Genomic DNA, 27,392 nt, shown 5'->3' with positions numbered 1-27,392 from the left:
ACACACAGACGTGACACACATACACACACACAGACAGACAGACATTTTCCAAAAATAGTCGAAATGGACTCAGCACACCTCAAAACGTTCGAATCCTTCGAAATTCGAAAATTTGCACGAATCCAATACTTTCTTCTATATATTAATCGTTTCTTTTTCCCCTGTTGCCAAAAATAATTTTTTAAATGAATTAATTCAATTACCAAAATAAATAAAAACAATAAAATGTCAGCTTAAAGAAATAATTTTCATTGTCAAAAAAAAAAAAAAAAAATCGTCTGCGTATATCTTTATGTAGATGAATGACTTCGAGTTTACGCGCCGAAAACTGAATGCCTAAATTAAAACTTTAGCGTCAAAATGAAAACGAGTCATATCAACTATAATTATTTCACAGTTAAAACCATAGCTGCGGAGTCGGAGTCAATCTCATTTTGGGATAAAGGAGTCGGAGTCGAATATCCAAAAATCAAAGTCAGTCATCTGTCCTCCGTGTATAAATTTTTGTCAAAGCTAGTCGAAGTCGGGGAGTCGGAGTTCGATTAATTATCGGGTACAGGAGTCGAGTCGGAATCAGGTGCTCATAAGTTCTCGGAGTCGGATTCTGGAGTTTGGCGTCAAGAGCTGTTTCCAACAAAATTTGTTTGAAATAAATCCGCCTTCAAGTACGGAATCTACATTGACTTTCAGTTTCCCCGTAGGCGCTAATGTTCAGGGATTTGAACTGTTCAAAATTGAACGGAAAATTGTTCAAATCAAAAAAAAGGTATCTTCGGTACATGTTCTTCATCAAAAGCTTTTTCCTGAAAAGTTTTTTTGAAGCCGATTCGCCTCTTCGTTCAGGATTTATAGTTGAATTTTCTCGTAGGCGCTAGTGTTAAGTTTTTTTGAACTGTTGAAAATTGAACAAAAAATAGTTCAAATCAAAAAGTGAAATATGGGAATGAGGTGCACTCGCCGAGATCTTTCGAACAAAAAAAAGTTTGTTTGAATCGGACTATTCATTCAAAAGTTATTTGGGGGGGGGGGAGGACAGACAGACAGACAGACTGACAGACATTTTTCCCCATCTCAATACCCTACTTTCCAATTTTTAATTTTTCAATATTTATCTAACTATTTTACTTATTTTTGACTTTTTTTTTGTTTTTCGGGATATTTTTAAGATGCATTAAGCCTTCTTTCATGCTTTTCTCTTCTTTCTCTGACTTTTACTGGGAAAGTAGGCTAAAAATGAGGAGCGGTTATTTATGCACTCAAACAAAGCGGAGTTAAGACGAGTGATGAGTGAGAACTTGCGCAGTCAATGATGCTAAAAGGATGAAAATGCATTAACGAAGTCAATATTTAGTAGTCAATAACGAAGCCGACACTTATCATCACGATATCACGATTCCCTTCCAAATATTTTCGTGTTTCGAGGGAAAAATTCGCGTTAGCTCTAAAATTCGTTACTCGTGAAAAACTCGCGTTATAGCCATTTCGCGTAAGTCGAATCGCGTTGTAGCGGGAGTCGACTGTACTTTTTCATGCTGCTTAATGCTCTTTTTGAAAAAAATGTTAACGTGTGTATGACATGTGTGCATGCTCTCGCATTTTATCATTTGGAAAAATTGGGAATTTCCTTCTGCAAATTGAAAATTTTCCATCTTCCAAAAATTTTATGGAATGCACCTGTGTGTAGGGCAGGGTTGCCAGACGTCCCGGATTTCAAGGGACAGTCCCGTATTTTGAGAAATTGTCCCGCGTCCCGGGGAACTTCCGTACGGGACGCGTAAAGTCCCGTATTTTAGCTAATAACAATCTTAATATATAAAAATGGAGTTTGGTAAATTTGTTCCCTAAGATCTCAAAAACTACCCGGCAGATTTGGCTGAAACTTTCACCGTTTGTTCAGTTTGGTACTGGGAAGGTTTATAGATCAGTTCGAAAAAAATCCGATTGATAGTTCCCTTTTTATTCCAATTTTAGTCCCAATTTTCTCATAAATGCCCCAATATGGGGGTGGAAAAAAACGTGCACATATTAACATTATATGTCCATTGAAAGCGCCAATTTTTCTGCTGAAGATAGCATCTGTTCGAAGTTTCTAAGTTGTATAAAAAACGAGTTATGAGCTTTTTTGTTCCCTGTTCGAAGACTTTCATCAACCCAAGTCATTATTTAGTGTGTCATCTCAACTCCCAAGCATTGTTGTATTGTTGAATATTTTTGCGTTTCGTCTGACTTTTTGAGGCTTTTCTCAAGTCAAATCTTAAAGTAACGTTTTTCCACATGATTGGCTAAAAATAAATGGATTTGGCTGATCATTTTACTTTTAAACGGAACTTATGTAGTTAATGGTTTATTATTATTATTTATGCTGATTCGACACTTGCTCACTATATCCAACCAACCAGCAGAAATATCGCCAGAATTTTTTCAGAAAGATTTCAGTAGCTGATGCATTTGGCAGTTTTTTCCACTGTCGCAGTTTTTGAGCCCAAAGACTACGTAATAATGTTTCTCAGCTTTCATCATATAAACAAAATATCGCTAATCAAAGATACTTAAAAAAAAAAAAAATAAATAAAAATAAATACTGTGTAAAATTATTCAACAACTAAATTAGGCAAATCCATAAACCGCACAAAAACTTCCATCAATTTTTCTTTTTGCACGATTTCAAACAATCGCCAAATTTTACTTCTTATTTTTGAAACATTTCGGATGAAACCGTTTAGCGCCATTTTTTTTTTTTTTTTTTTTTTTTTTGACCAAAAGTATCTCAGCATCTGGCAACAATATTTCTATAATAAAAATTAGTAAGGAGGGGGAGTATTATCGAAAGTGTCCCAAAATGATTCTCGCAAATTTGATAAGATTTTAAACCACATCAAGTGCTCACAAAAATTGAAATTTCCCAAAATAACTAAAGCAAGTGTAAGGGGAACACGGGAGGCTACATTTTTTAAAACAGTTCGTACATCAATAGCCATACAGAGAAGGTTTTAGATTTTTTAAGAAAAAGTACTGACAGATAAATCTTTTTAAACATGTAAAGTTTAACTTCATATTTCGGAAATTCTTCAAATTTGTATATGCTTAAATGTCGTGCTTTCGTTTCTAATTGAATACTATTTTGTTCTTTATACTTATTGCTATTTTAGTTTAATGAGTAAGGAAGAAGCTCGATTTTTAATCACGTCAAAAAGGTTTGTTTTAAATTCTTTCGCTTAAAACAGAAAACAAAGGCAAGTAACGATTGTTTCTCATAATTATTACTGACCCAGGCAACGCCGGGTATTTTTGCTAGTATTTTACAAAACGAGACATTATTTTAAAGGAAAACAATAAAGTAAAACAAAAAATGTGAAATAAAGAGCAATAGAATCACGTGGTTGCAAACACAAAAATTATTTTCGTTTTAATTTGGTTTTTGTTTTGACGGCAGAGCAGCCGAATGATTGCTTCCTCTTTGCTTATTGACTAATGTTGGAAATATGTATCTGCGCATGCGTCGTCAATCGCAATGAAAACGGTTTTTATACTTTGATCGGCGACATTTTTTAAGGTTCAATGCTTTGTTACGATTGAGTTTTTCAGATCTATCGTGAAGAGACGTTCTACGTCGGAAAGCACTTCTTAAAAATACACCATATCCAGTAATTGCCCTCAACCTCAAAAATACCCCCCCCCCCCCAGGGCCGTCCGAATGAGGAGGGCGAGCGGGGCAATCGCCCCGGGCAGCACCATAGAAGTACAGTCATGAACACACAAAACAGAGAATCATTGCAATAATTCTCTATTTTTTTACTAGTGCCCGAAATTTTTCCCTCTCCCAGTCTCCAAATCCAAAACATTTGTTTCTTTGTATTATTGAAGCAGATACAAATTCTGGGATTGTAAATGTTTAGAATCAAACAAAAGGCCCCCTTCTCTTTTGTCCATCTCCCGCCAATTTCTTTTGGAATTTTGCCCCTGCGTGCAGTGACGTAACCAGAATTTTTTTTCTATCGGGGCACATTGAAAAGACAAAAAAGATTTTTTTTTTTTTTTGAATTTGATAGGAAATTTGGTCTGGTCAAAATTTTGAAACTATTAGTTTTAAAAACGCAATTTTAGACTTTCTTTGCAGATGCTACGGGGAAAAAAGGTATAGGGGTCTCAGCGGAAATTTCGAGAAATTGAAGCCTTAAAAACGCGATTATAGGCCATGTCTATTGACGTTAAGGTAAGGGATGGAGCTCAGGGACTTTCCCCGATCGATTTTTTGAAAAAATAGATATAAATCAATTCCTCCCCCCTGCAAGTTTTTAAAATTAAAGTTTCAAAAACATAATTTGAAATTGAAGTTTTAAAAACATAATACAAACTTTCAAGATTTAGAGAAAGGAGAATCGGAAGCCCCCTGGAAAATTTTAGAAAATAATGGTTCAAAAAACTTAAGCAGTGTTTTGAATTCAGGGGCTTTTCCACTTAAATTTTTTGTAATTATTGTTTAAAAAATCCATTGCTCGTGACATTAAAGAAAGGCGGTATGGGGACCATTGCTCGAATGTTTTCTGAAACTCAAGTCTTAAAAATGCAATTGTAAGACCATATTTTGTAACATTAGGGCCAGTATTTTTCGAAATTAAAGCTCCAACTGAACCCAATTCTAAGCGATTTTCGACGTTACTAATTATTTGGGGGACTTTCTCCTGAAACTTAGAAACATTTGATGAAAAAAATGACATCTTTGATTTTAGCATATGAAAATTAGTATTAAATTGGTTCAAGTAAAATCAAAAAACTCTTGAAAGGAATCATTGGATGAGTCCAGATCGATATTTAACTTTAATGTAATAAACTTCTATAAATACATTTTCTATTTATAATCAACAAATTATGTATTAGTGTTCTTGGTTTGATCAATATGAGAAACTAGTTCAGTTTTAATTGTTAGCTTTTTGTCTTGTGGGCTAGCATTTTACAAAGTAAATATATAGGTTTTAAGCATTTAAATTTTTCGAAAAGTTTTAGGGATTTTAATGCATTATAAATATTAGAAACAGATTCATTGTTTGCTTTTTAATTTGTATTTTCCATATCCCTCTGATTGTTTCGTTCATTAATCTTTAAAAAATGAAAGTATGACGCGTTCATGCGTATGATGCACTGACGTTATAACTAACTTGATTTTTCTGTGTGTTTGTGTGAGGGGGGGGGGGCGACCGGAAACTTTCGCCCCGTGCGCCGTCAGCTCTTCGGACGGCCCTGCCCCCCCCCTCCCTTTTCACTCCTAGAAGCCTGTCCCGTATTTACTGTTCTTAAATCTGGCAACCCTGGTGTAGGGGGACAACGGGACTTAAAAACGGAACTGTCGCGCTCAAAACAGGACGTGCGATCACTTTAGGTAAAGCGGTATTAGAATAATACGGGAATCAAAATTGTTTTCCAACAAAATTGTACGAAACCAATAGCTGAATTATTTCTAATTTGATCTACGGTTATCTTTTTCGATAGCGAAGTATCTCTGGTTACATCATCCTCATTTTCAGCCGGAGTCGCGAGTGTAGCCGAGATCTAGTGCACCCTGATCTGCTCGTATAAATAAAGCTTCGTTATCTGCCTCCCACTCTCAATTTGTTTCTTTTATCGCAGTGTTCTTCCGCTCGTTTGGACTGAGGAAAAGCACCAAGCGGAAATAGCCGACATACTTTACCAGCGAATGCATTTTATGTCGGAAGGATTTGCTTAAAATTCACTGTTTGAAAGAATTTCATAGTGGTTTATTAGTTGCGTTAGGTGATACTAGAACCCCTTAAAAGGACAGGCTGACCTATCCGACATTTTGGTTCCAAGACAGCTTTGGATCCAGTAAAATGTCCCTTAAGGTAAATGTAGAAAGATAACTAATTTAAAGTTCACTAATTCAACAAAAAGTTATCGGGAAATGTTTACTGTAATGAACTTTATTTTCACACCTAATTTGTTTTTAATTTGTATTAATTAAATTTTGTATATTTACAAAAGAAAATAATCAAAAATCAATCAAGAAACACACCTAAAGCTTGGGCACCAGTTTTTTGCAACGAAGCTTTTGTACAAATACTAGTTTTGTCCATCGACAATGTTGAAACCAAAATGTCCGATGAGTCTGTTCCCCTTATATAGTGGCCTTAGGTGATACAACAATTATCATAGGTTTGATCTGCAATGTAGAGCCAGGTGCGCCCCGATAGAAGGTCATTGTGGCCTCCCAAAAATGTCTTTATTTGGCAAATTTTGTCACACGATTCGGCAAATTTGGAAACCGTATTGCAATAGTTTTTTTTCACTTTTTTGTTTCGATTGCTAACGTTATACCCATATTTTACGATTCGATTCAATTCGATATTTCATTTAGTAAAATGTGACTTTCTTCTCCCAAAAATGATAGGTCGAAGCTCCCTTGTATAGACCCTATCGTGAATTAAAAGTATGTCAGTTTCGGTTTCGCAGGGAATCCAAAAACTGTTCAAGGAGAGGACGGCTTATTTTCTAGCTTAGCTTTACTACGCATCTAAATAACACATGTTTGGGGGAGGGGGGCACATGTTTCTCTGACACAAATAAAATATAGAGATTTATCCAAGAAGAGGTTCAAACTTGCTCCTTTCCTTCTCCGTTGAAAGAACTATTCTAAATTTGCGTTTAAGAACTTCAAGTTCGTACTAATTCTGGGGCAATATTTCGCTACTCCCTTGCCCTAACATGATCGAAGGTCGTCTAAAATTACGATTTTCTGGAACTTTAGTTTCGAAAAATTACCGGAGGAAAGTCACTGAATCCATTTCTTCCCCTAACTGAAATCTGAAATGTTTACAATCGCGTCATTACGACTTTTATTTTGTTAAATACCTGGGGAAAGGCCTCCAAACTCGTCCTCTTAACATCACCAATGGTAAGAACGTCTGAAATAGCTCTTTTGAAACTTCAATTCTAAAAACCTTCCAGGAGAGGTATTCGAACCTCATTTCGTTCCACCATGTCGTCAAAGATGGCCAATACTTGCATTGTAGAACTTTAATTGGGAAAAATTGCCGATACGGGTCCCTCAAGGGAGGGGCGATCGCCCCCGTCGCCCCTCCTTTGTATCCGTCCTTGCTGTAGATAAAACTCTCAATCAATCAAGGGACATTGCTACACGAGTATAATCAGGCCACTATCTTCAGAAAGGTGTGGGACGAAATCTTTCTCTCTTTCTAATCCCCAAAAAAGAGGTGCCAGGAGCGAATACATTCTTTCACTTTATCTAGCCTTAATCGTGAAAATTCCGGAGATTTTTTAGAAAAACCAAAGTCTGAATAAAAAGTTAGGTCTTGCTGCTGGACCTGATTACACAAAAGGCTCGGAAAGCTTCAGATTCCCCTAAGAATTTTTAGGGGGCCCAAACATGATTAAAATTGTGCTTAACAATTCCTGTTTCTGCTTTCAAATGTGTTTTTTAAAGCGATTGCAATCATTAGAACTTGCTAAACAAAAATGTTTGAAATAATTAAATAAGTGCAAAAAGTGAGGACACATTTGGTAAAATGTAGCCGCAAGCTAGATTTTCAACTGTGAAATATGATTCAAGTATTGTAATTTTTCAATTTCTTTTGTGGAGTCAAAATATGATTCAACATGTTACTACCCGCATTTGCTGAGAATTTAAGTGCAACGTACGTAGAAAACAAAATTTCTGTCAGTCGGTAAGGTGGAATAAACTTAAATCTGAATTTTGCTAATCCACTTAGCATCAGTTAGTGTTGTATCAATGGAAGTATTTCGCCCCGCTGAACGCGAAATTCACCATAAAAAACTAATATTAGCTCAAGTTTTCAAGATATAGAACCAACTGGGGTAGTGAAATCGCATTAATATTCTTTTTCCCCGGCAAATAGAAGCACTTCCCATGGGGTCGACTGTCTTTTAACTTCTATCCCTGGTTGGGATAGAAAATCTAACTAGATAAAACCCAAATGGACTTCAGGAAATTTAAATTCTGATGAGAGAAATGCCCAAAAAGAGCCTGTAGTAGATCCACCCATTTCTGCTCCCACCGATGCTCATTCTGCTGAGAACAATGAAGAACTTCGAGAAAGCTGTGAACAATGATGGTTTTCCAATACCTTAGAAGGAAATTTCCAAGATATATTGAAGCTAAGGTTAAGGAGGAATTTTTAACGGCCCTTCAAATATACAATTGTGAAGATCACTGTTTTTGATAAAAATTTTGAAGGGGAAGAGAAAAATACATTGGAAGTCTTTGAAGGTGCGTTACAAGTATTTCTAGGCAGCACAGAGAAGACGAGAACAAAAAACAGTTAGTCAAACACAGGGGTGCCCACCTGGGGGGGGGGGGGGGGTCATGGGGCAGACTGCGCTATTGAAATTTTTAGGAAGGGTTGTTTTGAGGGGTATTTTCTCTTTTTTGAGTGGGGGGCTCTTGCTTTGACGGTGAGGGGGGGGAATCTTCGCGAAATTTAGGGAGTGTCAAACAATCCCTACGGAAGTTCTGTGACCATTGATGAATGATGTGTCTCTGGATGTTATTCCCCCCACTTCCGCCAGGCTATTTTGCCTGAAAACTATGTAAATGTGAGCAACGAGCATGGGAAAAGGTTTCACTCTCTGCAATGGATCGCAGATATCAGGGTCATAGTTAATGCTCGCAAAATATTGCTGGACTATTACAAGGTATGATCCTTCTTTGACGTATGCTAGAAGCAATCGAAAATAAGGCGTTTAGAACAATAGGCAATAAAAAAACCGCTGCTTTCTGAAAAACAAATTATTCAATGAAACAGAACCTATTATATTCTGTGTAACATTTGTTGAACAGGATCACAGGATCTTTTTTACTTTTGAAATTAACATTCAAATCAGTGGGTGGTTACGGTCTAAGAAGATTGGGCGCCGGGAACATTGGGCACCGAGCATTTTAGGCGCCTGGAACATTGGGCGCCGAGCATTTTGGGCGCCTGGAACATTGGGTGCCGGGAGCGTTGATCGCCGAGCATTTTGGGCGCTGGGCACATTGGGCCTAATGTTCCCGGCGCCTTAAATGTTCGGCGCCCAATCTGCCCGGCGCTCAATTGACGGGACCCAATCTTCCCATTTCGGGGTGGTTGCGGTGAATCTTTCTCCTGTGGCTTTTTATGTATCTAGAACATAAGAGCTAATAAAAATAAAAATAAAACATCGACGTATTCGTTGTTTTCAACCCAAAATTAGAGTAAGAATTGACAAATTAAAACCAGGATGCAGAAAAAAAAGTTATTTTTTGTTGTATAGTTTCTCTCGTGTGCCAATTTGCGGGTCTAAAAATGGCTTCAGCTATTATGGTTTGGCGCAACATAGGGTACTTGATTACGAACTCGATCACCATTTATTAGCGTCGTCGGTGGATATAATTGCGTCATTGCGTGGATTAGCGAAGTTCCTGCATTCGCTTCGCAGGCGACCGAGTGGCAGCTTTCGGTTCTCGGTTATAATAATTGTCTCGACTGTTATGAGACGAAATGAATTTTTCTTCTCAACATGTCAGCGTAACTTTCCCTTATTAAATTGCTCTGGTTTCCAAACCGGTTTGACTAACAACCTCTAAAATAAACTGTCTTTTAAATCCAATGTAGTCTCACAAAATGCATTTTTATTTAAAATTTTATGGAGTTAAACAGAAAATTTACACACAAGGAAAAAGACCATATTGTAAAATAAATCTATTTAAATTCTAATGTTATTTTAAACTAATTTTTAGTTTCTGATAGTTTCCAAGTTAAAATCGACTCCCAAAGCTCTACTGTTTGAAACACAGTGCCAGATCTACCCTAAACAAATTCCGAAACGTTACTGATAATTTTCGTGTAACGTTTCAGAATTTCACAGGTTTTTATAAACTTCATGGGAAAATCAAGTATCTTTGTCAAAGTTTGCACGAATGCAGATTTGTTGTGAAAATATTTTTAGCTACGAGTTTTATTTGTTAGGTGTCGTCCAGATTGACTAAGTTCCCAATTGGAGCGAATAAGTTCCTGTATTGCGCAACCTTAAAAGAATTGCAGGCAAATGAGATGCTTGCAATTCTGTCTTAGCGTTGGCCCTGGTTTCAAAAATGCTTTTTTGAGCTTTTGGTAGATCAGGAAAGCGCCAAGCTAATACTTAAAACCTTAAGTTTTCTCTGAAGGTTCCAAAAGTATGACTGGCTTTAACCGGGAAGATTTCTGTGTTATTTGGAATGGATAATTTCAGGATGGTTACTGACTTTTAGGGGAAAACGTTCCTGTTTCTTGCAAGATATGTAACTGGCAGAAATTAGGCACAACTGCTGCCCATTGTTTTCCAGGAACGTTTCTAAATTGTTTTTACATTATATGATTTTTCAGAAACGAGGCAAAATCTAAAAACTGTCGTCCTTTCCCAATCTTTCTTCAAGTGTTCATATCAATTTTCAACAAAATAAACACAATAATAGAGTGAATTTGCCACCCTCCAGAAGCTTGCTGCCTGGGGCACGGGCCCCTGCTTGCTCTACTCTAGATCCGGCGCTGTTATCATATCTACGTGTATACCCACCCAATTTTACATTTAAGGTAATAAAACTCACTCATTTATTTATTTACTAGAAAAGTAATGCTTTTTCAAGCAAATATTTAACTAGCTTTATTTTTAATTAGTGATTGAATTGCCCTGCTGATCAACAACCTTTTGCCATCTAGTGTACAAACTTTCTAGCCTAGATTAATAAAAGCCAGTACGTTTTGGAGCAAAATTTTCATAGATGATATTTTAACAAAATTTTCAAGTTTTTTGTCTTATAAAAAGGGCTGTAGAAAACTAGATGTATAATCGGGGTGAATAAATTTGGCGTTTATCAACAGAAAATACATGATTCTGAAATATCATTGGGTAAGATCACACTGCTCAAGACGAAATCCGGCGGGGGGGGGGGGGGGGGGACCACCCGGGTCGACACCCCCCAAAACATTAAAAATTTGGCTGATATCCAAAATGCCACCTCTTAATAGTGTACTCCAAAACCAGCAGATTATGTACTAACATGCAAATTACCAATCCAGATTAAAACTCTGCGCATTTTCAAAAGGTTGTTGAAAACTAGAGTAATATCCATTTCCAAAATTAAAACATCGAACCGAACACATCGACGCTGTGTTACATTCAAATTTTTATGTATATTTAAGCGTTGTGAGCTCCAACAAATGCTTTCGTAAGAGAAATGAATTCACAACCTATGTTTATTAATTTTTATTAAGGTTTTTGGTAAGGTTTTGGTTACAAAGTTTTTGGTTTGGTAAAGTTTGAGGTTCAAAGCATAGACAATAATTATAAAATTAATAATGCTAATACTCATGCATGCATTGTTAAAATTACTTTATTTATTTTGTAATCAAGTAATACAAAGGAATAATAAACTCAAGTTAAAATGAAAATTTAAAAGATTAATGCGAATTAATTAGAGAAATTAATAATATCTTTCAAACTAGATTAACTCGAAAAATGAAAAAGCGAACTACAGGAAAAAATATTTGTTGTAGGTAAGTTTATTTCCGACTCGTGCGCAGTTATATCAACAATTAAAAAACATTTAGTGATTTGAAACAGTGGCGTAACTATGGGGGAGAGGGGTTTGGGGATACCCTCTCCCCTCTCCCAAAACGTGTGTCCGCGAAACAAATTGCACAGAAGGAAGAAAAAATTGCAAATCTTTTTACGAAAAAATGTCGAATAGTTTCTGAACTCCATCTTATTCCCTATTGTTACCAAAAATGCCCGACAATCGCGTTTCAACGACTTCAATTTAGAAAAATTTCGAATGAGAGCTCCTTGAAACCCCCCTCCAGGCTCATCATTTGGACAATCATGGGTAAACTAATGAACATCCCTTGTTTTTAAAAACGTTTGGTATTTAAGCATCTTGAATGTATGTTGAAACTTTTACCCATAAAATACATAATGCCCTCCCTCCCCCCTCCTTCAAAATTTTGAAATGGCGGGCCTGCTCCTCTCCTCCTGCAGGGATGTTTGTGTTCTAAAAATTTTGTGTTAACAACACATTCTAAAACTGAAAAGTTATTTGAAGAAAAAAAAAACTTTTATAATGTTTTTTTTTCTTTTTTTCAATAATTTTTCTATGCATATTTGAAGAATTTCTACGAGGAGGGCGAGCTTCCTCATTGTTTCTAGAAAATTCACTGTCTTCAGAAAATTTTACTTGAGCCCACTAAAACCCAGGGGCGGCATTTCAGCATTTCATTTGGGGGGTCGAGTTTCTTAAATATGTATTACCACAGTGCGGTAACAAACACACATTAGCTAACAGGAAGTGGTCATAAAATCGGTTTAATATGAATAAAAATTAGTGCTTAGAAGCAATTAAAATTTTGATTCATTTTCTAATAAGTTATCATACAAAACATCTCGATACTGAAGTTTTTATACCTTTTGGAAGAGTTTTAATGCATGTTTTTTGGAATTCAGAAGAGCAGGGAATCGTCTTGCTATCAGTGCCCAGTGTCGTGCTGTTTTGCCAGTACAGCTAAATAGAAAAGGTTTTTTCTTTCTTTCTTTTTTTTTTTCTTTTGCCTATTGTGCTTCGAAAATATTTCTCTAACCTAACAAAAAATTTTCTGAACCAGCTGAGCTGATTGGAATAGTTAAAAAATAATTAAAGTAACAAAGTTATGTATGAAAACACTTTTTATGTCTTGCTCTTCAAAATCACACAGGCAACTTCAAAAATTGCGAGGAGCTTAATTTTTTATCATTGAATAATCTAGTCTCGTCTGCACTCTCAGCTTCAATGAGATGTCATCTACCACCAGCTCTGTTATTCACTATTCCAGGCTGAAGAGTCCACAACAAGGACGTTAACTGCAGTCTCTGGATATGATAACCGGTCTGTCGGCCTGTAATTTTTCTTGCCTAAAATTTCACTCATAATTGAAAAATTTTATTTTTCGTTTTCAAAAAATCCAATCCAGATAATATAGAGCCAACCATGCAAAAAAATAATTATCATCAAATCTTGTGTTAATTTTATTCGAAAAACAATCTATTACTTCAAACAAAATATTAAAAAATCAGTGTTTGACTTCACATCATCATGTGGATTTTTCTTTTTTTAGCGCCTTTTTCAAAATTGGCTCGGAGGAAGAATTTTTTTGAAAACGTTTCACCATTGATTGAAATATGCATCTATGTAAAATCTATTTTCAATTTCAATTGCAGATTGAACTATGGTAGTATGAACGCACAGATCAATTGTAGATTGAACTGTGGCTTGAATAGTCCGAAAATTAAGTGTGGCGGATTGAAGATGTTTTGATACAGTAAAGCATTTTTTAAACACTTTCCGCAATAGAAACAAATTGAATAAAAATTCAAACGAAGTCATACATGCTGAAGGGCGTGAGATTTTTCACCATTGAAAGAATCGTTTTGCAATAATTCTCACAGTCGTCAAATCACTGCTTTGAAGTTATAGAGAAAGGGTTTTATGGTTTTAACTCTTGAAGACCATCTTGTGTCACTTCGAGATTGCATAACTATAGAGTCCCATAAAAGGTATTTGTTCATATGTTTTTTTTTAATTCAATAAGCACATGCATTTTTAAGAAGTTTCTATGAAAGCAGATAATGCATTGTGCGATTGAGCAGCTGAAACGTGTTTCTAGCAAAAGAAAGCGATGAAGACTAATTAAATAAATATACACTTAAAAAATGAGCGTAAAAGTGAATGTAAAATATCAAGGAATTTTCTTGAGAAAACCATGCAGCCACACCACTTTGCACGAGCCTTTCATATTGGACATACCATCGTTACACTGGGCACACAAGTATGAAATATTTAGCCGTGAAAAGGCCGAAAAATACTTCGTGAATTTCTAAGTCATCATCCAAATAACGAAAAACACTTTTCTAGTCTGGGAATATGTCGAGTTTCATCAAATAGTTACTGAGAACCAGCCAGATTTTTTTAATGAACATTGATTTCCGTCTTACATAAATTGAATTCAACCATTTTCTATCATTCTGCTTAAAAAATTTGGGGGTGCGACCGCCCCCTCTTGACCCCCCTATTTGCCGCCCCTGCTAAAACCCCTACGCCTAACATCATCAAATCGTCGAGAATTGCGTTTTTATGCCTAATTTTGCACATTTTCGGACGATAACCCCCGCATCCCTTCCCCATTACATCATCTAAGATAATTGGAAATTGAATTTTGGAATTTGTGTTTCAAAAAAACTGCTGGGAAATTTCGAAAGATTTCTGAGGGGAGAGCCCATGAAACTCCCTTTCCCCTAACATCACCAAGATCGTCTAGAATTGTTTTTGTAGAGCTAGTTTCGGAAAAAATTCTAGGGGAGAACCCCAGACCCCTTAAGATCCAGATCTGCGTTTTTGGAACTTCTAGTTCGAAAAATTGCTGACCCCCCCCCCCCCTGGACACTATTCTTTTCCCAAACATTACCAAAAATGGCCTACTATCGAGTTTTAAAGACTTCAAATTTTGGAGCATTTTTAAGAGGAGGGCCCTCGAATCTCTCCTCCTAACATCTTTAAAGATTGCCTGGCTATAATTGAGGGGTGTACTTTCATAACAGATTCTATCCACTTTTGGAAAAAAAACGTTTTTTTTTTTTTTTTTTCGTTTTTAGAATCTCTAATATAAGCCCTATCGAGTATCGACCCATGAATTTCTTTCTGCTCTAAGTGTTTTATATCTACTATTAAAAAATGCATAAACATTGGTTTTACCACCTAAACGGTGTATATCTATCTCCTTATTTCTCGCCAGGTCTTTTGCAGCAAAGTGGAACTTATCCCTTATTTGCCCGTATCCACTCATTCACTTTCATGTCAAAAGGGCACATATGCAAATTTGAATTTGCCACTTCTAATTAAAAGTAGTTCTCAAATAAAATAGAGGAGCGAGGCACTGACTGAGAATTTCCAATCAAGCATGATACCCGTCCGTATTAAGACATCGCAGCACCTTGCGCTTTGTGCAAGTCTGTTATCAGTTAGGGCAAGCGCGACTTCAAATTGTGATTACTAAATTAATATTAAATAATTGATATTGCTATTAAATTGTGATTAGTTAATGATTAACTTGTGATTAATTGAAAACTTGTGATTGTTGAATATTTTTTTTAAATTTTAAAGTTTATTTCTGAAGAAAATGCGTGTTTTTTTTTTTTTTCCAAAAGTGATGATATCTACTTTTTTACACCAAAAAGGAATACATCCAAAATAAAATTGGCAATTTAGGTCTGATAAAATTGAGGAAAAATTTCTAGACTTATGGCAATAGTCCCTTGTTATTCTACCAAAACATGGTGAAAAACTCGAAATTCTAACAGTTAGTGTATGTGCGTCAAACGTTTTTTTTTTTTTTTTTTTTTTTCGTTTTACCAAAAAGTATAAAACTGGATATAATCCGTTTTGAAAGTAAACTCCTCAATTGTGTTTTTAGAGCTATAATTTCAGAAAATTCTAGAGAAAAACACCTAGAACCCCTCCCCCTCTCTTTTTTGAGAGCATTCTTTTATATTGCTATTTCCTGTACTGTACTCTATATTTCCTGTCTTTCTTTAGTATAGATCTATATACAGATAATCCGGACTAAGGAGCTTTTTTGGTTATGGACACATTAAACTTTCTTAACAAATCTCAGAAATACAAAACTCAACCTAGCACTGTCAAGAATTTAAACATACCGAATAATAATATTTGAATAAACCCAAAAATAGTAGAATCACTACACTAGTTCTAACTGCCCGAGAAATGTGGGAAATATAGAATTTCAGATGTGCAAATTTTCCACATTGTTGAGTGTGTGAAACTTTGAAAGCATTTTAAAATTTATAAAACCTTAAAGGTTATAAAACCTAAAAAGCATAATGTTTTCGTCATTATTTTCAAACTACACTGCTCAAAACAATTAGGGGAGCAAGCAAAAAAGTAAAGAAAACCGTGCGAGACAGTCACATATTGGCATACAATGGATAGTACGCGCGTATCAATGCGCAGTACAGAAAAAAGACGTAAAAAAATTTGGAAATAAGCTTTAATTCCTTGAAAATATGGAAAAAAACATGACAAGATGATTTAGGGCAACAATTTGGTTACGTGTAAACGATGAAAAAAGGTACTGTTTAGACATAATGCATAACTTTTAATAGGGCGTATGGTCTCCTCGAACAGCTAAGACTGCTGCACACCTGTTTGCCATGGGTGAGATGAGGTTATTGATCTGGCTTTGGGGAATCTGGCTGTTCCACTCCTCACGAAGTGCAATATCCAAGTCTAGGCGGCCTTGGTCACGCAGCAATGCGTCGTCCGAGCATGTCCCAAATATGCTCGACTGGATTCAGGTCAGGAGAGCACGCTGGCCATTCCATACGCTGTATTGTTTCAGTTTCAAGCATGTTCTCCTCCAGACGAGCTCTACGCGGTCGGGCAATATCATCCGGGAAAGCAAAAGAATCTCCAATGGCTCCAGCGTAAGGGATGACATGAGATCGCAGTATCTCGTCTGCATACCTTTGACCCGTCAAAGTGATATTTCGAATGATATGCAGGTCCGTACGTTCGCCTATGCTGATTCCACCCCATACCATCCAACCAACTCATATGTATTGTAACCTTTTACGAATGAATGCGGGGTTTTTTCGAGTGCCCCTGTCCTTCCATACCAGAACACGTCAGATGTCACAATCCAGACTGATTTGGGACTCATCTGTAAACAGCATTTGGCTCCAATCCTGTTGCTCCCAATCTCGATGTTCAGCAGCCCATCTTCTTCGAACCGCGCGGTGGCGTGAAGTCAACGGAATGCAGACCAATGGCCTACGTGCATAGAACCCTCCTTCATGAAGCTTATTACGTACTGTTTGACTGGACATCCTACGTCCTGTCGCCAAGAGCAACTAACTGTCTTTGCAGCTGCGTAGCATTCTCAGTTCTGTTTCTACGGGATGTTAACAATATATACCGGTCATCAGTTGTTGTAATTGCGTGTGACCGACCTTGCCCTGGTCGACATCTAACATTTCCTGTCTCTTGGAACCAATTTCACTGCCTTGCAACAACACTTTTGGAGGCTCCAACAGCGTCCGCGACACTACGTTATGTTTGCCCGGATTCCAGTCTTTCTATAACACGCCATATCCTGGATTTCGGTAAATCACGTTGTTGAGACATTCTCAAGTAACCTTGTCTCAAGAAAAAATACTATGCAATCGAATTTTACAGTTACGGCAGTAAAACAGGCGTTTCTGCAGCATCCCAATTTTTGCCCTAATTTCCTTTTTCTGGATTTGACGTCATGAACACTGATTTGCAAATAAAGTTTTTTTCTTCCGTTTCCTGGTAGGCTTTAAATTATGGATTATTCATTTTATGTTACTTATTAGTATACATGTTTGCGTAATTTTGTTAAAACCATGTGCTCCTCTAATTGTTTTGAGCAGTGTAGAAAATCGCCCATCAAGGTATGACGGGTGATAATTGCTTCTACATTTGAACGAAGCCATTGTCTGTTTGGTGATATTTTGACAGTTGAAACTGTAACCCTAACTACGGTTTATTAACCCTAAACTCCAGTAGGTAGCGTTCATTGTTGATCACTTTTTCGTTTCTTCATTCCCCTGAAAGGACACAGTCTTACCAGTAGAACAGTTAAGTTACCGGATTGAGTTCAGCCTTGTCACAATAAAGCCTTTCCCTGCGCGTCAAACATTACCAAAACATATTATCAAATTATCATGTCGTGGCGCGAGTTTCATTGTTGAAACTCGCGCGTTACTCGATCATTGGCTAAGAAGCGAAAATAAACAAAACCGCTATCGTGGAAATGACCCTTTACGATAATCGAGTCACCACCACACGTACCATTCTCATGTACGATAACAAATTGATGTACATTTCCGATTGTAAGTTCGTTAAAAACATTTTGTTTTCATGCTCTTTAATTAAAATCATGTTCGTTTTTTTTTGCGATTTTCGGATTTCGGAAGTCCGGATTTTAGAGTGTTCATTGTGTAAAAAGAAGGGGCTCCAAATTACCCTTCCCCCACTTTTTACTTTGCGATGACCCAAGATGTAACCCCCCCCCCCCCCCCCGAAACCATCGGCTAATTACGCCATTGATTTGAAATACTGAATGGTACAAGATAAACATACACAAATTTAAATTAACGACTTGCCACAATTGCCAATATTCTAGTTATCAGTTTGCTGGAGAAAAAGGATTGTTAACTGTTTTACCCTGTTAATGTACTTCAGAGTTTAGACAGCTAATTTTGGATTAATGACGTAGTTTTTATAATAACTGTATTTTTACGATTCAGAACACCCCAGGTTGTTTGTCTTTTCTAATTCATCCTAATCTTGACTTGATTCAATAATAAAACATCGAGATCGAAGAAGCTTCGAACGTAAAACATTGTCTCGTTACCTAGTTGTCTTATTGCAGTTTGAGGTTTTCTACAATTCGCCAAATTGGCGATTGATAGCCAAAAAGTGCTTCTAAAGCTTTAGGAAGTTAGAAAAAGCGATATGTCGCCAAACGTAATGAACCTTTTTTCGACCAAATGTGTGATTACGATACGACCTTGTTCCTTTGGGTCATTAACGCGGGAAACACGTGTTTTTCGGAAAGATAAACATTGGTTAAAGATCGCTTCAAAGCAAGTTCTATAATAATTTGGCTTCCAAATTTGTGGAAGAGGTTAAAATTTTAACATGAATATTTTTGGGCCTAAATATTTCCTCTTGCGTTTGTGCAGTTAGAAATTGTAGCAGTTTTTGAAACTTGTGAGCTACAAATTTGTTGATGCCCCCAAAATTTTGGTATCCTCGGCCATTACCGTATGTATTGCGACGGTAACATCTAGGCCTGTACCCCTTGTATCCATGGCTTTGATTGGAACCCCTTGATTCTTCCAATAAATGGTTACTCCTAAGATTCTAATTATATTTGAATATTTATTCATTTATTTATTTATTTATTAAAAGTATTGCACACAACAGAAAAAATCCAGTTACAGTGGCAACAACAAGATAAAAATAGCAATTAAAAACCAACCATACATTTTAACTTTTATAACATAAAGACTTAAAATTGCAAAATGACAAGTTAAAAATGTCTAAATCACGACAATGAATGTTAAAAAGTTTGTAAAATTTAAAAAGGCAAAAATTATCAACATAGTTCCGTCTGGTAAAAAATTTTTTTAAAGAAGAACGACTCCTAAGAGTCCTACTTCGGACAGCAAGTTGTATCGAGTTAACTATTCGGAGCAGTCAATTAAATTATGGTAGAACCTTATAGAAAAAAAAGAAGACACAAAATATTGTTTCTTGTATTAATAAATAAAAGAAAAAAAAAACATGTAATTTCAACACAAAACTTTCAGATAATTGCATGATGGAAACGTTAATTTAGCGAATATTTGTGGATGATTGCATGATTAACGTTAATGAAGTAAAAAATTCTTGAGTGATTACCTTCATTCGAAAATTTTGGTGGGATTCTTCAATGATCACATGTTTGTAAGCACTCCATCATTACACCCCTAACTTGCGATTCGATATTGATGGCATTGGCGGATTTATGGGGGAGGAGAGGGGGCATAGGGAGGCAATGCCCCCCATTTTTGATAGGACTTTAAGTGAAAAGGAAGAAAATAACGAATGCCTTTTTTTTTTTTTTGATGGGTGAAAATAAAATACAGGTAAAAACACCGTACATGGAATACTAGTAGCAAAGCTGTCACTGGGGTGCTAAAAATGTATCTAAAAAGACTATTTTCAACTGAAAACCATTAGGGCAAGTATATAAATAAAATATAGGCTAGATGAGCAATGTATTCAGCTGCAATACTTAAAATAATTAGAAGCTAATCAACAAATTAGAAGCTAAAACAAAGAGACCCCCCCCCCCCTTTTTTGTGCCAACAGAACGATGTATACTCGCTGTAATTTGTTTTCATGGGCACCCATGTGCAAAATTTTAAGGGGTGGGAGGGCTCGGATATTTTCCCCATAGAAACCGATTTCTGTAAAGATTAGAGTTATTAAAATTTGACATTTTTAATAACTTATTCATTAATGGGTGGAGAAGAAATGTTTTTATATTTTTGCAAAGAAAAAAGTACTAAAAGCGAGAGAAAGTTCTAATTTTTAAGGGGGGAGGGCTTGAGCTCCTACTTGCCCTCCTACCATGGGCGCCCATGTTTGTTTTCTTTCCAGAATGTTTATTTCCAACTTGCGTGATTTCAAAAGCGATATATTTTGGGTTCTCTGTGGTGCTCAACTTACGGCCCACGGGCCAGTCTATATTAAAAAAATTAAAATATATTTTAATTTTGTATGTGTTCTGGCTGGCCCTGGCCCGCGAGATTCATCTTTGTATGAGGTACGGCCCTCGGATGAAAAGAGGTTGAGCCAAGGACGCCCATATAGGGGGCAAGGGGGGCTCGAGCCCCCCCCCTTTGAAATTAGAGCTACCTTGCTTTTGGTACTTTTTCTATGCAAAAATGTAAAAACATTTATTCTCCAGCCATTAATGAATAAGTTATTAAAAATGAATTATTTTAATGACTCTCTCTTTCCTGAAATCGGTTTCCATGGAGAAAATACCCTCCTAACCCATGGGGAAAATATCTGAGGCCCCCCTCCTTACACTTTTGCATATGGGCGTCCTTGGGTTGAGCACCTTTTCCCTCTGAGGGCACACCACTGTTGTAAACGAAAGATCTTAAAAGACTTTTCCGGTTTCATGTGTTCAAACAAAATAGGCTGATTTAAAATGAATATTGTTGCAAAAGAAGTAAAGTTTTTTGTACAAAATATTGTTAAACGTTACAGCTTACACCATAATCAACGGATTTATGTAACTAATTGTTACATAAACCCAACCAATATAACCAAAAACTGGAAAAATAGTTCAACCAGTGCACAAACAGAAAGTAAAACCACTTTAAACGATGTTTGTTGATTTTTCAGTTAACAAAATGCTACCGATGTTTGTTTTTATTGAGTTTTTTTTTTTTCGTTTTGTTTTATACACGAGTATTTATTTTATTGTATTATTTTATTTTACGTTATTATTTCATTTATTCTTTTATTTTGAATTATTTTAATATCTTTATATTTATTTATTTTATTTTATTTGCTCATACATTTTTTCACACCTTTTTTACGTTTGCGAGGAATATACAAGAGGTTTTAGGTTCTGCAAGGAATATAATCATTTCTTGTATTTTCGTTTCAGGAATGGGTAACAGCCACCGACATCCTCATCACTTTAGATCGTGTGAATACCTTTGGGGACGAGATCTTCCGCGACCATCATGTACTTAAGTCTTATTATTATGCTGTGTCTGATTTTGCTGTTGGTGGCAGGTGAGTTCCTTAGTTTTCACCGCAAATTTTACGATTTTTTAAAGTTTAATGGCATTGAGAACTCGAAAATAAAGGCCGTTTCTCTTATTTGAAGGCATCTTCGCTTTTTTTTTTGTTAAATCTCGTGTAATTTTAGTTGCACTAATCACCTTTACTTTTGATAAATGTTACTTCAAAAACTGAGATCAGACTGTAGCAGGTGTACATTGGATAATCAGTGGCGGATTTAGAGATTTGCAGGGTTGCCCACCTAGGGGAGGTCATGGCAGATTGCGCCATTGAAATTTTTAAGGAAGGGGGCTGTTTTAAGGGATATTTTTCTCATTTGGGGGGGGGAGTGCTTTGCGATCTTTAGGGGGGGTGAGCCCTTGTTCTTAGGGGGCACCCTTGAGATTTTGCAGCCCGTCGCAGTGCATTTTTGGGGCCCCTTTATCTACCACAGAGCTATGTACGTGTAAAACATTCATCATGTGCACTTTTGAATGCCCTTTGGAGTCCCTTATAAGAGTCTGCAATCTGCAATTATAAGAGTCTGCAATCTGCAATTATGAGAGTAAAACCATCAAAGACCGACAAAAATTGTAAAATCCTGTGAGCCAGAAAAATATAGAAAGACACCAGATAAATTATTTCTCAGAGATTATAAGAAAAGTCACTGTAATATTATTTTTGGAAGTAATTCTTGTTCTGAAATAACTAGTCGCCAAGGTATTTATTCAGTCGCTTAGCGACCAGGCACCAGCGTTTGCGGGCCCTGCTTTTGTAACCCATTTGCTTCTATAATTACTGCGGGGAGACGGGGAGCAAGGATTTTTATATTCTAAACAGACATCCAGTTATCATCAATGAAAATCTTATGGCAAGAAAAGAAAGCTAAGTATTAACATTTTTTTTTTAAATTTTAAACCAGTATTGGCAAAGAATTATCGTTCCAGGAATAGGAAATAACAATCGTTCTTGGGGGGGGAAAACGTCGGTAGATTGCATATAAGCGATGTTTTACCGTAGAGGGATGATGACGATGCGGCGCATGATGGCTGAAAGTGACTTCAATTTACTCATCGATGTTTCCTTCATTAGCAAAGGACATGAAAAAGTGAAATATCCCCCTCTTTCCTCTAGATGAACTGTCAAACTGTAGAATCCTTTTAAAACCACTGCTCAGATATGTCACCCGATCTTATTTTAAAAATAGTGAATTCTCGGTTTTTCTTCATATGCATTTCATTCCAACCTCTTGATGTTCTAAGAAAGTGCTCTATAGTTGGGACGAACCTAACCTGGCAGCGTCTTAATGCTGTGATTAGTATCTGCGTAGCCTTCACAATGCTGCCAGGTTTGCCCCAACTCTAGTTGTCTTCCAGTAAAAATTTTAATCATATTTAGGATATAAGCAAGGGTGCCCATCCCTCCCCCCAAATTCAATGGCGCAAATCCCCCCCCCCCAAAAAAAAATTCTCAACCCTCTTTCCTTTTTTAAGTTTATTTATTTATTTATTTTTTATTTTTATTTATTTTTTAGTTTCTTTTTTAAATATATTTTATGAATTATTTTTTTAAATTTGTTTTTTCTTTTTTTCTTTTATTTATATTATTTTAAAAGAAAAGTTGTGTGCTACGCCAAAAACATATACACATTGCACACACAAACTAACTAAATGAATGAATTAAAATATAAACAGAACAAAATAAAAATAAATAAAATAAACAATTTAAATAAAAAATAAATACATAAATTTAAATTTTTTCCATTAATAAATTTAAATAAATAAATAAATGACTTTCCCCCCCTCCCCTCCCGAAAATTTTGATGGCTTAACTTGCGCCATAATCCCCCCCCCCCTTGTAGGCACCCCTGCCTATAAATACTATTATTTTGTGTATATATTTTTATTTAAAGGCAATTAGTAAAATACGTATTCTATTTACGATAAAATGTGGGACAAGATTTCAGTTAAGTTGATGTAGATATTGAATTCAAGATCTATTTATTCACGGGCAATTTCTGTGCTCTACTGTTATTAATTTACATGTGATAGAAATGGAGTTTCATTTACACGCGGCTATGTTATAACGCTGGTGCAAAATATTCCCCCAACACCCACGTCTTTGGTATAACGGTGTTTGTTCTACGGTAGTTGGTGAAGTGGTGATGACGACGTGATGGATGATGCCAAAACTGTTCGAAAATAATTGCAAATTTGACTATTATCAATGTTCCAATCTTTCCAATTTATAGTAAAGTTAGAAAGATAGCCCAAATCCTTGAAAAATATTTAGGAAATATACAATTAGTTTTAACAGGATTGAAGACAAAGCTGAAAGTGATAAACTTTCCTAGTCGATTAGTAAAAATGCAATTTTTTCTTTTTTTAGGTTGTTCATTGATCGAGTTACTGTTACGTTCTCAATGAACTGGAATATCATTCGATACGATTCTTCCGTTTTCGTCGTTCCTTATTTCACGGCAGACTTGTGAAATCCAGTTTATAGAAGAAATATCTATTTCGAGAATCGCGTTTCTGGTCCACTAACCTTCGTTTTTTACTGTCTGAGTCAGTTGTCGAGTTTCATTTAACCATGGCCATCCATGCTAAAATTTTGAATCTTGTTGTCAGATTTAATGTTCCTCACCAGGAGAGAGTTACTCCTGGAAAGAATTATTATTAAGAGAAGTTAAGAATTTAATTGTTAAGAAGAGAAGTTTCAGAATTATTTTTACTTCAATAAGCACATGCAAGTTAGCTGCTAGCAAGGACGGATCCAGAAATCCTTCAAGAAGGGGACGGTTGGTTTTTTAACTTACCTTTTACTATGTAGCTGATTAAACATGCTTGGGAGGGGGGGGGGGATGCGACAGCAGTTTTAGTTAAAACAACTAAAATTTCGCATTTTTTCCAAGGAGGTCCTCAAACCTCTTCCTTTCCTTTTCCGTTGAAAAAAAATTCTAAAATTGCGTTTTGGAACTTCAATTTCGTAATAATTACGGGGGAATGTTTCGAAACTCGCTCTCCCTAATAAACATCGAAGGTCGTCTAAAATGGTACTTTTTGGTTTCGCGAAATTACCGGAGCAAAGTCACTGAACCCATTCTTCTCCTAACTTAAATTTTGCTTAATGTCTCTGTGAAGACCTCCAAACATCTCCTCCTATAACATCGTTAAGGATTGTCCAAAATTGCCTTTTTGAAACTTTAATTCCGAAAATTTTCCGGGAGGGAGATATGAATCCCATCCCTTTCCTTTCCTTAACGTCATCAAAAGGGCCGACGCTTGCGTTTTACGGCTTCCATTTTGGAAAATTGCTTTTGCAGGTGCCTCAAAAGGGAGAGGGCGATCTCTCCCATCGCCCCTCCCTTGTATCCGTCCTTGGCTGCTAGGGCCTTAGGAGTTTTTGCAACGCCCAACTATTGACAGTATTGTTACAATGTGACCAAAACGACAAGAAATCTCATTAATTTAACTCGACTATACTAATCAATATTTTCGGAAAAACATTTATGAACAATGCAATCTTTAAATAATATTTTTATTTGTATAATTTTTGAGCGTTAAATATTCCTTCCCCTTATCACTTCTTCAGGCTCGTCAATTAGGGGGCTTGGATGAAAAATTAATATTTTTACATATTTTTCGGGTATGGTTTTTGTTGTTTTTGGGTAAATTGTGCCTCGAATATTTGCACTGTGCCTCCCTCTCCCTGGAAAAATTCGAAATGACGGACCTACGTTTCTTCCTGGCATTTTCCCTGAAATAGTAGTTATTCCACTAAATTTCATTGTTATTTTGTTTTCAAGATCGTCACATTGGTTGGAGCCTGGGCACACAATGGGGGTGTTTCCTTCAGTCAAAAGTAGTACTTTTAGTCGCTGAAATTGATAGGCAAAAAAAAAAAAATAATAATAATAATCATAATAACAATAACATGGAGCTTGAACAAAACTCTTTTTTTTTTCTCAACAGTTATTTTTTAACTATCTAGTATTAATGAAAATTGATGTATTTTTGTTTATATGTATCTATGTAATCGCTACTCCTGGTGAACGACAGAAAACTGAGCATTGAACCAGGTATCTAAAGATGCGTAATTTTCCTGGCTACATGTTTAGCTAGGTGTTATCTTTGTGCGACTTTAATTAGCGGAGATATTAATTAAAAACGTTAGATTTCTTCTCTTGGTTCTTCTTTCAGAATCATTTTTAGGTAGCTTCTTTAGACAATTTCGCTTTTCCCCATCAAAGCCATTCTTTCTCAAGGCAAAATTATAGCCACTTTTTTCTGTGCTTTTAATTTTTATCTCTTTGAGCGGAAGTGTTCCGAATGGTTCGAGCTTCTGGTTGAGAGCATAGACAAGGGAACCTGTTTTCAATGGAATGGTTCTAGAGGTGTGCCGCGCTTCGAGTAAGTGGGAATTGGAATGAAATTGCTCCAGAAATGCGTCGGATTAAAAATAAATGAACTGGTTACTAATTAATGTACCAAAGCACCTGAATTACGCCACCAAAGGCGGTGTTCACCAATCCGCCACATTCATGTTGCACGAGCCGGCCGCAAAAATCTGCTTATCTAGCCGCTCTGCCTAGTCTTTTTATTAAAAGCTGAGTATCTTTGTGTGTATGTATCTATCTATGTCATCGATCGATATTTTTGATGAACGACAGAAAACTGAGCATCGAACCAGGTATCGATAGATTCGTAATGTTCTTGGTTACATGTTTAGCTATGTGGCATAGCCGGTGTGCTACTTAACGGATATATTAATTAAAAAGGATAAAAAAGCGAATTTTTTCTTTCCTCTCGGTTCTTTAGGAAACACTTTTCCCCATTATACTGGCAAGTGGCCAAATTTTTTCTCTCTTTTTTTCTGCTCAAAGCGGAAGTTATTGAATAGTTCGAGTTAATGGTTTAGTTACAAGGTGCGCGTCGCGTAACGGAATTGAGTAATTCTAGAGCTCTGCCGCACAAAAAAATTAAGTCTGTTTATTGTACGTTGTTATGTGTTTTTTTGATGCGATCATTTTTTAAACTTTTTCTTTGAAAGAATGTAATCTACGACTATCGAACTTCGGAAGAACAGAGTTGCACCAAAGAATATCTTTGGTTGCACACCAACCCACCGGTGGTGGATTGTGCGAGCCGTCGTTGGCGCGTGGGCCACGGTTGGCGGCTCGTTTTTTTTTTTTTTTTGTCTTTATGACGTCACAACTTTTCTTCACGACATCTTTTGCGCACTGCGACTTCATTGGCGGCATAAATGTTTATGCATTGTTTTAAAAAAGTTTGCCATAAAACCGGTAATATTAATGGCAATCTTAATGAGAATTTTTAATGAAGACATTTTTAAAACAAACATGAAATCCATCATCATTGCGCTACAATATTTTTGCCTTTATCTTATGCCAAAATATTGCACTCTGCCCTAATGACATCCATCAGTCACGAAGTCATACGCAGAAGCATGAGAAATAAAATTGAATGCGCACCAATAAAAATATTTTTTTAAAAATATTAAGCTTTCTCATATTAAAAAGAAATGGTTAAATCCTATGTTTTAAAACATGCTCTGTCAGGAAAAGATAATTTTAATACAATCCGATGGGGGGAGGGGGGGGGGATTTCATTGCTGAAATGACTGGTTGCCGTTTTTTTACTCCTCATACTTTGTTTAATCTTTCTTTTAGAGGAACTTTACCTGTTAATTAATGACTTTTCTTACATTTTGCGGATTATTTTATATTTTATTGGATAAATCTAATTATTTGGTAGATTTTATATTACTTTAATGAAGCTTTCATAAAAGCTTGATTTGTTTTTAAAAAAAAAAGCAGTAAATTTTTTATTTCTGCAAAATGTATTTCGGCAACATTTGACATATAGGCACCTGGTGCACCAAAAAAGTGGCGGGTCAAAAGAGGTAGAGGAAAGCTAAGTGAGGTGGCAAAGAAATCTGATTTTTTCCCCTATATACATTT

General features: G+C 36.1%; 1 protein-coding gene across 1 annotated transcript in view; it reads left to right on the top strand.

The window, feature by feature from the left end:
- The window catches only part of LOC129228658 (laminin subunit gamma-1-like), a gene marked incomplete at its 5' end in the record, with an annotated part of 101,959 nt that overhangs the window by 15,321 nt on the left and 59,246 nt on the right, over window positions 1-27,392 (top strand). The window contains one exon of the mRNA XM_054863342.1: window positions 21,291-21,421. Within this exon, the coding sequence (XP_054719317.1) occupies window positions 21,291-21,421 (131 nt within the window). The remainder of the gene's footprint in view (window positions 1-21,290; window positions 21,422-27,392) is intronic.

Source organism: Uloborus diversus, chromosome 8 (assembly GCF_026930045.1).
Source record: "Uloborus diversus isolate 005 chromosome 8, Udiv.v.3.1, whole genome shotgun sequence".
Classification (NCBI taxonomy): domain Eukaryota; kingdom Metazoa; phylum Arthropoda; class Arachnida; order Araneae; family Uloboridae; genus Uloborus; species Uloborus diversus.
The sequence above is the reverse complement of the archived record's forward strand: the minus strand, read 5'-3'. Positions and strand labels throughout refer to the sequence as shown.